We start from the raw sequence: 15163 nt of genomic DNA on the forward strand, positions 1-15163 counted from the left end.
ACTTGCAGTTTGGAACACAGCAAAAGATGATCTGTGAAACTAGGACAAAACACATCAAAATAACATAAACATTCTTACATACACAAGAAAGAAAAAATGCAAAAAGAAAAATGAAAACACTGAATATTAATTTTGATCACAGATTAAAACGTCTGCAAAAAATGGTATTGTCATGTCAGCCCTGAGAAAGCTACACGATCCAGCCCCCACTAGTCCAGGTTGCTCAAAGCCCCATCCAGCCTGGTCTTGAACACTTACAGGGATGGGGCATCCACAGCTTCTCTGGGCAACCTGTTCCAGTGCCTCACCACCCTCACAGTGAAGAATTTCTTCCTGATGTCTAATCTAAATCTACCCTTTTCTAGTTTGAAGACATTACCCCTCATCCTATCACTACATGCCCTTGTAAAAAGTCCCTCTCCAGCTTTCTTTCTTGTAGGCCACCTTCAGATACTGGAAGGCTGCTATAAGGTCTCCTGGAGCCTTCCCCAGTTTTCTCAGCCCATCCTCATAGGAGAGGTGCTCCAGCCCTCTGATATCATCGTGACTCTCTGCTGGACCCGCTCCAACAGGTCCATGTCTTTCCTGTGCTGAGGACTCCAGAGCTGAATGCAGTACTCCAGGTGGGGTCTCAAGTGAGTGGAGCAGAGGGGGAGAATCACCTCCTTCGACCTGCTGGCCATGCTTCTTTTGATGCAGAATATATATGATTTTTAATATAACACATTCCGTTCATACATGTGGGGTATTATAGAATTAATACCAAGTAAATAAAGAGACCATTCACTTCTGAGGTGAAGGAAAATCTTCATCTTTTCTGAAGTTTAAGCTTTCATGATTTTCCTCCTCATCTTTTCCAGGCCACTCAAGATTTTATAGACCCTTAGATTTCTCACTTCCACAGTGAACAGCTGTACTTTATTTAACAATTTCTCATATGCTGATGGTCCTGTCATTCTTATCTTTTCTAGTTTGACTATAACTTTTTAGAGATAGAGGCATCAGAGATTTATACCTTGTTCCGAGAAAGTTTTTATCCTGTTCTGTATTTTTTAAAGAATTTTCTTTCTATGATCACTTTCAAGCACTGAGTTGTCTTTACTGAATATTAAAAATGTGCCAAACCCATGCAATATACATATAAATTCAGTTTATTAAATTAAACCATTTTCAGATAGCTTTAACTGTTTTTACTCATCAAGATAATTCATATTTAATTTTTAGCAAGACAAAGCTTTTCTAATGCCTGAAACTCTATTTTTCTCCCTTGATGCTATTCTGTTTAAGAATGTGAAGCTGTCACAGTACCTATATTTTATGCAGGCACAGCCCTGTCTACACATAGAAAATTCTTTTTGTCATCTTATGCTGTTAAAGAGATTTTATCTGGGGTAACAAAACATTCTGACAGTATTTAATTCCTTCATTTCTTGAACAGTTTATCAATTATTTTGGTGTGTATCATAGTAAGAAAGCAATTATTGCTTTAATTTGCCGCCTCCTCATTTAAGCCTATTTTTCAGTTTTTCAGGAAAATTTTTGCTACATTGTGTCTAGAGCGGCACTCGCAACTGTCTTTGTAGGTGCAAAGGTGCTAATAATGTAAGCAAGGTACAGGGCTCCTAAGCAGAATTTTTGATATAAAGTATGCTATATAAGAATTAATTTAACACATATATGATTGTGAAGTTACCTACCCCTCAACAAATCATACTAAAGCAACGAAAATTTGTTTTAAGAAATATTGATTTGTTGATTATATCAGATCTTATACATAAACACCTAAATTTTACACATAAATACATAAACACAAATCTGTTTGTTTTTATTTACATTTTGCAGCATTTTTTGTAAGACTACAGAAAGTGAAACTGACATTTCATACTTTATAGAAATCTAGTTAGCTTAAAAGCCTTCCAAAAGAGAAAAATATGTATGCTAGCTAAATGCTTTCAGCACACACATTATATCATTTACCAGTAAATGTGATTTATATTTATTTAAAGCACAATGCTGTCTTGTGTATTAAAGTAAAAGAATTGATATAAAAATCACATACTACAGTACTTTAAAAGATAAGGCAAACAGGAAATGTAGAGGCTTAATGATTAATATATACTTATTTAAATGTTACTTAGCTCAGTTCATTACTTACTTTGCCCAGTAGTTCTCCCAATGTGACATCTTCATGATTGAGAACCCATTTCTTGTCCTATTGAAAGAAAAAAAAAAAAAGTATTTTCAGTCTGTGCAAATATGTAAGGTAAAGTTTGTGTAAGATAGATTTCAGTAGAAATGGACCTAAACAAGCATTATATTCAGACTGCTCAATCAAAAGCACGCCAGGAAGTTTTAAATCTAAGTGTTTATAAAACACAGATTAGGAAACTGCTATACAGTAAAATATTGAAATATACCATATAGCAAATTTCTATCAGAAGATTAAGCCTACAACATGACTGTATGTATGTAGATAGACCACTCTGCAAATGTTTACACAAGCTCTGGAAATGATACCTAGCACCCTGTTTTTAATGATTACCTAAGTCAAAATCATATAAGAAAAATTCATTTTAGTATGCAAAATAACTTACTGCTAGATAAAAAAACCAACATTTTTCTCCTCAGTGCACATGGAAAATAACTGATTTTTCTACTTTTTAACAAGACATATATTTGCATCTTTTAAGTCTTCTGTGGTAGCTTAAAATATTGGAGGCAACTGCTTGAAAAGACAACATAACAAATGCAGTTAAAGTATCCGTTCAGTGTTGACAACCAACACTGTAAATACTCTGCAACAGCCTAAAGACATATAAAAAACAATTATAAACTTCTTGCTGCACAGACATATTTAATAAATACTTAGCTAAAATGTTAGAGTAGGATATTGTAAGTCTAACCTATATTTACTATTTTCCCATTTTATTTCTCTGTTAGCGCCCCATCTACTTATCTCACAAACACCATTGCTGCTCCTCATGTTAGTGGTAAGGTCCTAAGAATTCTTTATCACTAATGAAAAAAGGAAATAGCTAAACAAACATAGGCCATCTGTGCTCAGTGACAGGACAAGAGGCAATGGGCACAAATTATGAAACAGGAAATTTGTTCTGAACATGAGGAAACACATTTTTTGTGTGAGGGTTGTCAAACACCAGAACAGGTTACCCTGAGAGATTTTGGAGTCACTCTGAAATGGAGTCTGTGGAGACATTCAAAACCCAACTGGACACAGTCCTGGGAAACCCACAATAGTTGAACCTGCCTGAGTAGGGGGCTTGGACTACAGAATCTCAAGAACCCTTCCAACCTAAATGGCCTGTGACTCAAAGACAGAGAAAAACCTGTATCTAAATAGATCATAGAATCACAGAACGGCTTGGGTTGGAAGGGACATTTAAAGATCATCTAGTGCAACCCTCCTGCCATAGGCAGGGGCATCTTTTACTAGATCAGGTTACTCAAAGCCCCATCCAACCTGATCTTGAACACTTCCAGTGATGGGGCATCCACAACTTCTTTGGGCAACCTGGGCAATCAGCACTATTTCCTTTGACCTACACAACCAGTAAAGTCTGCTGTCAACTCCTAAGGAAGGTGGAGGCTTGTACTGACTTACGTCTCCCTCTTTTTGCAAGGATAAAACCATTCAGCAGATAATCCAGAGACATTCTGAGTAACTGAAAGAATGAAAGGAGTACAGAAGAATGATGCCGCACAGTGCACCTTTCCTGGAAGGTGGCTACTCATTACTGTCCTCCACATTTTTTGACTGACAAGAATTCAGCAGTAAAAAAAAAAAAAAAAAAAAAAGGGGCAGGGGTGTGTATGAGAGGACTTCATTGCTATTGCGATTTCTATCCTTTTTTTTCTTATGCATAACATCACAAAATCACACAGACCATTGTTCCTGTAAGCTGTGCTCAGTGCACATTCTAGAGACTTTCTGAATGCCTCTATTCACCCAAACTTCCACCACGCAACTCCTGTCAGCCCCATCACATGAATTCCTGTACCACATCACCATGCTGTGTGATGGGATTGACACTTTGCCTTTCCTCTTCCCTGGGTGGGGCTCTGGGAGACTTGCAAGGAAAATCTCAATAACCATCAATTGATTTTTCCCTTATAGACAAGATTCTTGATTAAAACTACTGCCTCACTGACCAGACATCATGAGTAAGATAATTTCTTTCATCTTTGATTTTGCTAAAAATAAATGTTCCATTCACTGAAGATTTTCTAAATGCGTTTTGATGACTGGATACCTCACTCAGAAGCTGTTACACTACAAACACATAGGAAATGCCATCAAACTGCACTCTTCTCTTTACCACTAAAACTCAAGTTTAAGAAAACAATTTGCAAAGAAATCTGTAAAGAAAAAACCCACAAAAGTGACTGCTTGGATGTATTAACAAAATGGTTTTTAACATTGAAATAAGTACTGTAAAAGCCAAGAAGTTACAGAATCTTTACCACTTAATTCCAAGGATTCAGTACTTCGGTGAATGACTTTTTGAAAATACTGACAACATGGCATTTCAAAGGCTTGTTTATGAAGAAAAAATCTGATGCATAATCCTTCAGCAGACTAATTAAAGAAAATGGCACCATAAACTGGAATCAAATGTTCTGTTGAAGGATTTGTTATTACTGTATCAGTCCATTAATCACTACCAGTACTCTTCTTTTTATGAAACTTTCAGTCATTTATTATACCAGTGTAACACATTCATTACATGATCACGGTCCTGCCAGTTTGATCGGCTTTATTGCTGAAGTTCCTGTTGTTGGTTTAAAAAAGAAATCCTTATTGATGACCATATGCAAATTGCGCTGCCCTGCTGGTAACAGTTTCACAAGGTATCAGTAAGTGAATATTCATCTTAATGGTATATAAATTGAGAGTTGCTGCTTCTAAGAGCTTTCTATGAATGGAAATCTTAAATTATCATAGTATCATAGAATGGTTTGGGTTGGAAGGGACCTTAAAGATCATGTAGTTCCAACCCCCCTGCCATGGGCAGGGACACCTCCCACTAGACCAGGCTGCTCAAAGCCCCATCCAGCCTGGCCTTGAACACTTCCAGGGATGGGGCATCCACAGCTTCTCTGGGCAACCTGTGCCAGTGTCTCATCATGCTCACAGTAAAGAATTTCTTCCTAATATCTAATTAAAATCTACCCTCTTTCAGTTTAAAACCATTGCCCATTGTCTTATCACTACACTCCCTGATAAAGAGTCCCTCCCCCTCTTTCCTGTAGGCCCCCTCTAAGTACTAGAAGGCTGCTATAAGAACTCCCTGGAACCTTCTCTTCTCGGGGCTGAACAACCCCAACTCTCTCAGCCTGTTCTCATAGCAGAGGTGCTCCAGCCCTCTGATCATCTTTGTGGCCCTCCGCTGGACCCACTCCAACAGGTCCGTGTCTTTCCTGTGCTGAGGACTCCAGAGCTGGACACGTACTCCAGGTGGGGTCTCACCAGAGCAGAGTAGAGGGGGAGAATCACCTCCCTCAACCTGCTGGGCACACTTCTTTTGATGCAGCCCAGGATACAGCTGGCCTTTTGGGCTGCGAGTGCATGTTGTCAGCTCATGTCCAGCTGTTCATCCCCCAGTACCCTCAAGTCCTTCTCCTCAGGGCTGGTCTTAAGCCCTTCATCCCCCAGCCTGTAGTGACACTGGGGGTAGCCCTGACCCAGCTGCAGGACCTTGCACTTGGCCTGACTGAACTTCATGAGGTTCACATGGGCCCACTTCTCAAGCCTGTCTAGGTCCCTCTGGATGGCATTCCATTCCTCAGGTGTGTCAACCTCACCACACAGCTTGGTGTCATTTGCAAACTTGCTAAGGGTGCATTTGATCCCACTGTCTCTGTCATTGATGAAGATATTGAACAGTACTGGCCCCAGTACAGACACCCCAAGGACACATCTCATCACGGATCTCTATCTGGACATTGAGCCACTCACTTGTCCGTGAAGACCGAGACAAAAGTCAAAAAAGTTTTACCTAGTATCTTAAGGCACTTGTGGAGTGATACATCCCCTGTTAAACTGCACCAAAGCAGTTTATTCAGCAGATAGTACGAAAGAATCCAAGAGAAGAGATGCTGTCATCTACATCATACCAGTGTACAATTCTGGCATTAAAAATGAAACAAAGCCAATTTTCTAATTTGCTATGTGTTAGATACTGTTATAAAACAAAGGGTCACTGGTTCATATAATTACCTTTAATTAATGAACTATAATATGAACAGTACTGCAAAGTGGACAGTAACAAAGACAAGACTGTTTCTACTGCAAGTATGTTGTCTGACTAATTCTGTTCAAATTGCACTGAGTTGAATATGTCATTATTCAATATTTTTGGATAGCTGCCAATAATTAAATGAATCAATAAATCACATAAAGGAATGGATGCATATTAGCATACAATAAACAAAAGTTAGATGTAAAGTCATGTCTTTTTTCTGTCTGATCATAAACTTCATGATCTTCTGTAAGCGCTTAATTCTGGTTGCGCATACAACTTAAGTACCTCTCCAGTTGTTAAATGCTACTGCCCTACAGATTAATCATGCGTGTAAAAAGATACTGAAAATTACAAAAGAAATGTGACGGCAAAATGGGAAATAAAAAGTAATCTTTACTGTAGATATAGATAAACAGACACTGTAACGCCCATTGGCCCAAGCCACAGAAATTTTCATTTCAAGAGAGCCGCTTCTAAATCAAATAGAGCAAATCCACCACATTTCCGAACGTAATCATAAACTAATCTGTATGAGAGAGAACAGAACTCTTGAGACTATTAAGCCATTACTATTCCCCCCAGAAGGAACCTGCTTATTATGTAGCCCTCTTCTTGTAACACCACTCTAAATCTCTCTTTACCTCATGCTTGTTCAGATTTCTCTATTGTTAACTCTTGGACCACAGAATACAAAAGCACTTTAGACAAATCCAGTTACAGAAATTAGCACTTCAGCATGCTTGGTTTTTATCTTATTGATATATCTTATTTCCAAATGGAATTACTTAAGAAATCCAGAAGCTTTATCACATTCTACTTTATTTATGTCCTCTGGTTTCCCCATTGAATTACATAAATGCCATACTTCTTAGCCAGTAACTGACTGGGCTCAGCTCAGAGAGAGCTTCAGTGCCTCTTGGGCACTTTATCGTATGTGAGGAGCTACTTGGCAAAGGCACACTTTCAAGATTCTCTGTGGAAGAATAGCAGGGAAATGACAAAGTCCCTAAAGGATAGGAAAGAAACTGCCTCAAGGTGGACACTCCTTGGGAGGAAAGTGAAAGATGAGTGAAAACCCCCCTGAAACTACTCCAGTTGTGTCCACAGCAGGGAAAGGAATTCCTTGTTCCCCGACTGCAAAAGGCATTACTGTCTTCTGAAGCCAAATTCTCCTACCTGTTCTGCTCTATGATGTTACTGTTCCCTGTTTATTCTTCCTCGTTCACGGCTGAGCAGCCAGAGCAACAGTATGCCGTAACTGCTGGCTGAGCAGCCGCGGGGGACCCCTGGCCAGCAGGCCTGAGGATCACCAGCCAGGACCCACCCCACTGCTCTCAGCGAGGGAGCAAGGCAGACCGGGTGGGCAGCCCCAAGTTCAGATCAGCCAAGTATGCAGTCACAAAGTAGGTCTGGGGTCAAGCTGGGAAGTCAGCCTGTGGGTCAGGGTCAGGGTGAAGGCCAGTGAGGGGGAACCAGCATCAGATGACTGGTGGGTGGGTTCATAGTGACAAGGCAGCACCAGGGTCAGTCCAAAAGCCATCCGGGGTCAGGGTCCAGGGCCAGATGAACGGGGTGGGTGTCCAGGCACAGGCAGGGCTGTGAGGCAGCAGGAGATGGGGCTCACGTGAGGCTGAGCTGTAGAGCCTAAGCCAAAAGCAACTCCCATTGGACCGGTGTGGCCCAGCCTGGGACCTTCACCCCAAGGTGGTGAAGCCTCCAGCTGAGGGCTGTAAGGAGCAGCTCTCAGCTGCATTACAGTTTGCTGGTCCTGAGCCCCGGACAGGAGTGGGGATGCTCTGAGGGCCCTTACTGAGCTAGCTGTTTATTAATAACATGATTAGAGTCCTATCGCTGTATCTAACCTTTGGAGATACTGCTATATCTGTTGGCCAAACACTGAGAAACAAGTGGTCAACTAGGCGATTCACACAGTGGAGAACACGGTCAGCCTCGACATTGCTACCTTTCCCCACTGGTCATGTAGTAGCTAACAGTCATCATACTGAATGTTTACATAAACAACAGTTTGGTAGCGAGTACCCTTCCAGACTTTCTGAGGCTATCCAGAATACCTGTTTTCAACAGGCACGCCTTTTCAGAGGTGAGTTATTTCAAGAGTTAACTGTAACTCACCAAAAAACCCAACCAAACAAACCAGTAATTAAAGAAATAAAACCTTCAACTGTGAAAAAGAATACTTCAAAAATAATCAGAAACTTCTCTTTTTATTTGTAAAATAAAGTATTTTGGATATGAGATGTTAGTACATTCCATGGTTCCCTGGACCATGATAAATCTCAAGCCTCGAGCAATTAGTAGGGAATCAATTGTGCCTCAGTCCTTTCTTCAGTGGAGATGGAGGTACTGCAGTCCTGTGCAAGGCCACTGAGGCCACAGTATGAACAGCAGATGGTCGCTGTACAAGATGCAATCTCATTTTGCTTCTTCTGAGCTACGAGACTGAAACGTTACCACTATTATCCTAAGTGTAAGCTCAAGTTTGAAGCGGTTTTCCTCCTGCTTATCTCCCTTCATTAACAGAAACCACATCAAAGAAATCACAAATTATTATGCCAGGAAGAAGGCTTAGAAATTAGTTGTAGTGAATTATAACAGCTTTCAATAAAATGGAAAACATAACCCAGAACAAATACTTAGTGTTCAAATTCTCCTAGCATTATTTTACTATAATTTTTCGTAACAATTTCAATCATGAAGAAGTCTAAAATGGTACTTTTTCCAAATTAACAAGCACCAGTAAGGCAACTGGATACTAAACATTTTAAAAACAGACATTTTGGTAATTAGATATGAATTTATAAGCCTCAGCTCAAACACTTGGTTTTTAAAATCTTACCTTTTCTAATAGGAGAGAGAAAAAAGGATAAAAAGAAAATGCCACCTGTGCTTGTATGCATTTTCAGAGTACCGTCAAAGAAAAACAAGATTCTTACCCAGACTTCAAAGCAAGATTTGTAAAAGAGGAAGACTGAGCAAATCCTGATCAGGTTCCATCACAGTATGAATAAAAAAGACTTCTATGTTATCATCACTGTTATTTACTCAGCTCATGTTCTCTGACACATTATTTACTCTAGCTATTTCAGACCACATCAAAATCATACAAGTCAATGCCACCATACTAATGAAGGCAAGATCTATAAGCAAATTCTGCCACTGCTTTTCATCTTAACAGTAGACATAACAGAAGCAAAAAAGGTTAAAAACCTCTAGGAATTGGAAACCTTATTTGATTTAGGGGACACCAAAATGACTCAACCAAAAGAAAACATATTGCTTTAACAGAACTGACAACATAAGACTTCCCAACCTAAGACAGCATAGGGAATTTATCAAAAGCTTAACTATCACTCCCCTTTTCCCCACCTCAGCAAATTCTTCATTAACATTCCTCTAAAAAAACATAAAATAGTGGGATATTATCAGCATCTCTTGAGTACGGTGCATAAACATGCATTATGCCTGTTTCTTCATGTCGCAAGCAGAAAAATGCATTCAGAAAAACATTTTGGAAAACAGCGCTTCCTCTCCTTCTTTAAAATTAAATAGAAAATATCTGCAATATGAATTACTGTAGCTAAGAGCAATTTTTCTGCACAACAAAAATGGGAAGCCAATCTTTCGTTTTCAGTATTAAGGATAATTAGAGTGAGATTCTTTTTAATGGCTAAGAAAATCATAACCACAGATCATTTTTCATCACATTGGTATTCAAATATCACTTATCAGAACTTGATGAACCAAAAAAAAAAAGGAAAGTGAGTAACAGTCATGTACGTGTGGATAGGGCCTACCAACGTGGAAATGTGAAACGATATTCTTAGAGAAGTACTATTTTTGACACCACCTATGTCAGTAGATCTAATGTTCATACCAATTTCATGAATCATAAACCATGTGTTTCAATTCCTTCAGATTAAGTACAGAAATAAAGGTAGCTAGTGGAAAAGATCTTTCATAAGAACAATTGAGTTTTACAAGAGGGGTTTTGAAAAACCCCACTGACAACTTCTTTAAAACCATTTCAGAATAAAGATTCATGAGCTGTAAAAATTCTTATAGAAGCTGTTTTGCATTATTATCAGCACTGTATTAAGCCACATGGATGAAATTCAATGTGAGCTGTAAAACAGAGTAACAGTGCAGATAGTACTTTTTCCAAGGAGGTAAACCTATTTCATCTGACTTGTTACTGTTCCATAAAAAAAATGCTGTGAAGTTCAACCTTTCTGCTAACCCAAATTTTAAATGGCCATAAACCAAGACGGTAGAATTGACATTTGCAAAATCTACTATGCAGTATATAAACTGCAGAAGTGACCTCAGATTAACTGCACAGCTTTTCTTTAAGCATTCTTTCTTGAAGATCAACAGACAAAATGACTGCAGAAGTCAACATACAAAACCAGTTCTCTTCCTTTTTTTGAAGGATGTGCAGTATTTCCCTAAGTTTATATTCTCTTATTCATCAAAGGACTAGAAAGATGTTGAGGATCATTCCAGAAAAACACAGGAAATAAAGAAAAATAAAGGAGAAAAAAAACCTGAGCAGGAACAAGACACAGAATGTGAAATACTTAAGCACAGGAAAAAGAAAGTCAAGTTTACATCAAAATCATTAATATTTCAAACACATTAAGGAACCATATAGCATTCCTCTCTACTTAATACAGTAAATTCAGCTCCCAAACTGAAGTACTCTGAATCATCTGTTAACCATATATGCAAACAGAGAACTTATTCACCCTTTCTCAGACATGCCTTCCAAAACAGTGACAGTCTTCTGTGTGCCCAAAGGCAAACAAAACCGTCTGATAATGTAGTTTTTCATTTAAACATTCTATATCATTTAAAGAGATAGGAATGCGAAAGCACTGTCACATTATGCATGCACAAAGAAATACACTCAAATGGTTAAAATGGGCTAAATTATTTTTACATATGCACGAATACATTTTTACTTCCAGCCATGTGCTTGAAAAGGTATGTACAGCTGGGGTTGGGGGACAACAGATGTATATAAAAATGTCCAAGAGAGTCTCCTTGAACTATGTAAGATACTTAGCCACATGCTTAATTCCATCCTGACTTAACTTCAAAATATCCAGCTGTTTCCAGTTAGATGGTTTCCTTTCCCCAGGAGATAAAACGTTTAACTCATTCTTTTGGCAACATTCACGCACTAAGGTATACTCTCTGCAAGACTGTTCCTTTATATATCTAACAATCCTTGCAAAATAATTTCTAAATTATAGTGGGTTTATAATATAATACCTTTCAAAGAGCTGCAGTTCCACATTAGAGCTTCCACCAAATTACTATTTCGTTCAAAACAAAAGCCTAAGAACTGTCATCCTATCTCTTCCTAGCCACATCTGTTCATCTTGCATTGGCTTTCATAATCTTCAGAAAACATGTAAAACCACTGAAGCAGAACAGAATTAACCTGGCAAAATTTCAAATAAACTGTTATATTAGCTTAATTTGTGACTGGGAAAGAGCAGGAAAAATCCAAAGCTACATAGAAAGGAAAAGGGAGAGAGACCACCCACCCTTCCCACACATACACACCTTTGTGGCACCAGCAACCTGTTCACTCAACTCAGCTATAACAGGAAACTGCAGCCTTAATTTATGAGATTTTTTCAGTGTGAATATCTGTAAGCTGTGCCTGCATTCCAAGCAAGACAGATGATGGCTTTGAAGCAGAAGTCATACAACTTTATATAATGCCAATAGTTAAATGAAGCAAAGTTTTTTACATCAGATACCCATTGTTCTTTAACAAGACATTGCTAGCTTCTCACATACCACTCACTCTTTATTCAGAATAGTGAAAGCCCTGGGAAACCTCTGGTGGCAGAAAAAAAGCCAGTCAATGAAGAACAGACAAAGGGAAGTGGTGCAGACACACCAAGTGGCTCTGCTAAATATTAGCAGCTTCTATTATTATTTGTGTATTCTTTTGAATGCCGTATTCATGAAATATTTTTTTTCTCCTGTATGAATGACTTTAGCCTGACAAAATTTTCCTATGTGGTCTATGGCAATCTACTCTCTGTTGCATCTTACTGTATCTTCTCCTAAAACTCAGAAGTCTGAGAATCAACTATGCAGCATCCTCCGCAATGTGTGAGAACTGCTTTTGAACAGAGAGGCCTATAATTAAGCAAACAAATATACTATTCATACTTTTTAATTTAAAACATAAGCACAATGAGATAAGCAAAAAACATCTGTGTCTACCATTTAACTTCTCTACCTTGCTTTTGTTACTTGAAAAGTACTGTAAGTCTACAAGTTTTTCTGCTGGTCATTCTGTAAAGCACTCTTAATTGAAAAGAATCACCCCTTTTCACTTCACTCATTTGTAGAAAAGAAATCCATTGAAAGCAGTGCTTCAACTCTCACTAGCAACTCACCCTCACAGAGATCTAGTCCTTCAATGTGCCTTCACAGAACCACAGAACAGTTGAGGCCTGCAAGGACCTCTGGAGGTCATCTAGTCCAACGTCCTGCTCAAGCACAGCCACCTGGAACCAGCTGCCCTGGACCATGCCCAGGTTTCTGAGTATCCCAAGGAGAGAGACTCCACAACCTCTCTGGGAAACCCATGCCAGTGCATAGTCACCCTCACAGTTTGCACTCATTGCCTCTGGTCCTGTCATTTGTCACCACTGAAAAGAGCCTGGCTCTCCTTTCAGGTATTTATATGCATTGATAAGATCCTCCTGAGCCTTCTCCTCTCCAGGCTGAACAGTCCCAGCTCTCTCAGCTTTTCCTCATATAAGAGACATGCTCCAGTCTCTTCATCATCTTGTGGGACTCTCTTCAGTACGTCCATGTCTCTCTTGTACTGGAGAGACCAGAACCTGACACAGTACTCCAGGTGTGGCCTCACCACAGCTGAGTAGAGGGGAAGGGTCACCCCTCTCAACTTGCTGGCAGTACTTCGTTTAATGCAGCCCAGGATCCTGCCTTCTTTGCCACAAAGGCATGTTGCTAGTGCATGTTCAACATTTGGTGTCCACCAGGATCCCCAGGGCCTTTTCGGAAAAGCTGCTTTCCAGTTGGGTGGCCCCAGCATGGGCTGGTGCCTGGGGTTGTTCCTCCCCAGGTGCAGGGCTCTGCACTTCCCCATGCTGAACTGCATGAGGTTTCTGTCAGCCCATTTCTGCAGCCTGTCCAGGTCCCTCTGGATGGCAGCATGACCCTCTGGCGTATTGGCCCCTCCTCCCAGTTTGGTGTCATCATCAAACTTGCTAGGGTAAACTCTGCCCTATCATCTAATTCATTATAAAGATGTCAAACAGGGTCAGACCCAGTACTGGCCCCTGGTGTACATGGCTAGTCACTGGCCTCCAACTAGACTTTGTGCCACTGGTCACCACGCTCTGGGGGTGATCTTGAGCTTAGTAATCACAATGGATGCACTATGTAAATCACTGGCAACCCTTTTAGGATTCAAACTGACTGAAAGACAGAACTAGTAATAGCAGTTACTTCATTATGAACTGATTATGAGATCCATGCACTACCCTAAATAGTAAACTAAATACAGTATTTACCACGTAAATAAGGCATTCTGAAGTCCTACCTAATCTGGCCCCTGAATTCCTCCTTAATCAACATTTAAATACCTCTCTCAAACATTTTCCTCTTATTGAGAATTCAGACATTATTATGTACATTTGATGCATACACCTGATGCAAGAAAAGCCCTACCATTCTTAACATGTAGCTTCTGTGTGTATCCTTTGCTTCTCCATGGCTGAAATGTCAGAAGACAATGGACTTCACCAAATAAGTTTAATGTTTTTGTGGCATAAAATAATATACGTAAAATAATATATTACCTCTGTGATGAACTGCCAAGGAACTTAAGTGCAAGCAATCCTTAAATGTAATTGCATTTTTGGCAGCAACTACAAGATAGCTCCTGGAGATCCACATACATCTGCAACAAGCCCTATGTCACTGTAGATACTTATGAAAGAGTTTGTTTTGTTTGATAAACAGTAGCTATTTATTTAGGAATTCAAGAGGTATTTCCAACTGAACTGCTCACTTTGTAATGACCTGCAGCACAACAGGTATAAAAATAAGCACCATACAAACAATGTTTACTTGTAGATTTTTTGGGGGCTTGCAGCTTTCTTTTTCCTCTGTTGGAGACTCCAGTAACCAAAGGTTGGGAAGAAACACTGAAGAAAGGAAGGCATATGCACCCATTATCCCCTGAGCAAAGAACACGGGGAAGGTGAGATGCCCACACACTACGTACAGAAGGCTAGGACAAAAAATCCACACAGCTCAACGATTTGAGGAATCTTATGCACGCAATGGATGGCACACTGACAAGAGCCCCAGTCACTAGCAAATAATTTCTGTCATGATCAGATACAATAACCTTTAACCTAAAACTTGTTAAGACTGTTTCTTAAAAATAGACTCTTAAAATCTATGGTATCATATTCACATTCTAGCATATACATACCATAATCAGAACAGTTGTGGTAAGAATAAACTGTGCTTCTAGAGGTTTTTGTTGGAGGACTCCTAAGGTATTTTATGTACATCCATGACTTGTTCCACTTATTGAAATATACTGTAGGTAGGAATCCAATTCAAGGGAATCTTCTACCAGAAATGACCTGCCCTGTGCCAAAAACCAACATGCACTAGAAGCTGATGTGTAACTCACACCCTAAAACTCCTACTCTTTAACTACAAAGTCTGTCCTGCAGTTTGTATTATCCAACAATATTTTCTTAATAAAATAAATTAAAAAAAAAACCCACAGAAACATAGAAAGGAATCAATCTGTCCTTTAAAGTCTGGTTGGAAAACGAAGCCCGAAACTAAATGGAGACCATTAA

The 15163-nt window shown here is 39.4% G+C and overlaps 1 protein-coding gene across 2 annotated transcripts in view; it reads right to left on the reverse strand.

The window, feature by feature from the left end:
* The window catches only part of FER (FER tyrosine kinase), a 173623-nt gene that overhangs the window by 65169 nt on the left and 93291 nt on the right, over positions 1-15163 (reverse strand). For both annotated transcript variants that reach the window (XM_063319846.1, XR_010069042.1), the window contains exon 14: positions 2156-2212. In XM_063319846.1, coding sequence (XP_063175916.1) covers positions 2156-2212 — 57 coding nt within the window. Of the gene's footprint in view, positions 1-2155; positions 2213-15163 lie in introns of those variants that run through there.

The sequence above is a fragment of the Chroicocephalus ridibundus genome, chromosome Z (assembly GCF_963924245.1).
Source record: "Chroicocephalus ridibundus chromosome Z, bChrRid1.1, whole genome shotgun sequence".
Lineage (NCBI taxonomy): Eukaryota > Metazoa > Chordata > Aves > Charadriiformes > Laridae > Chroicocephalus > Chroicocephalus ridibundus.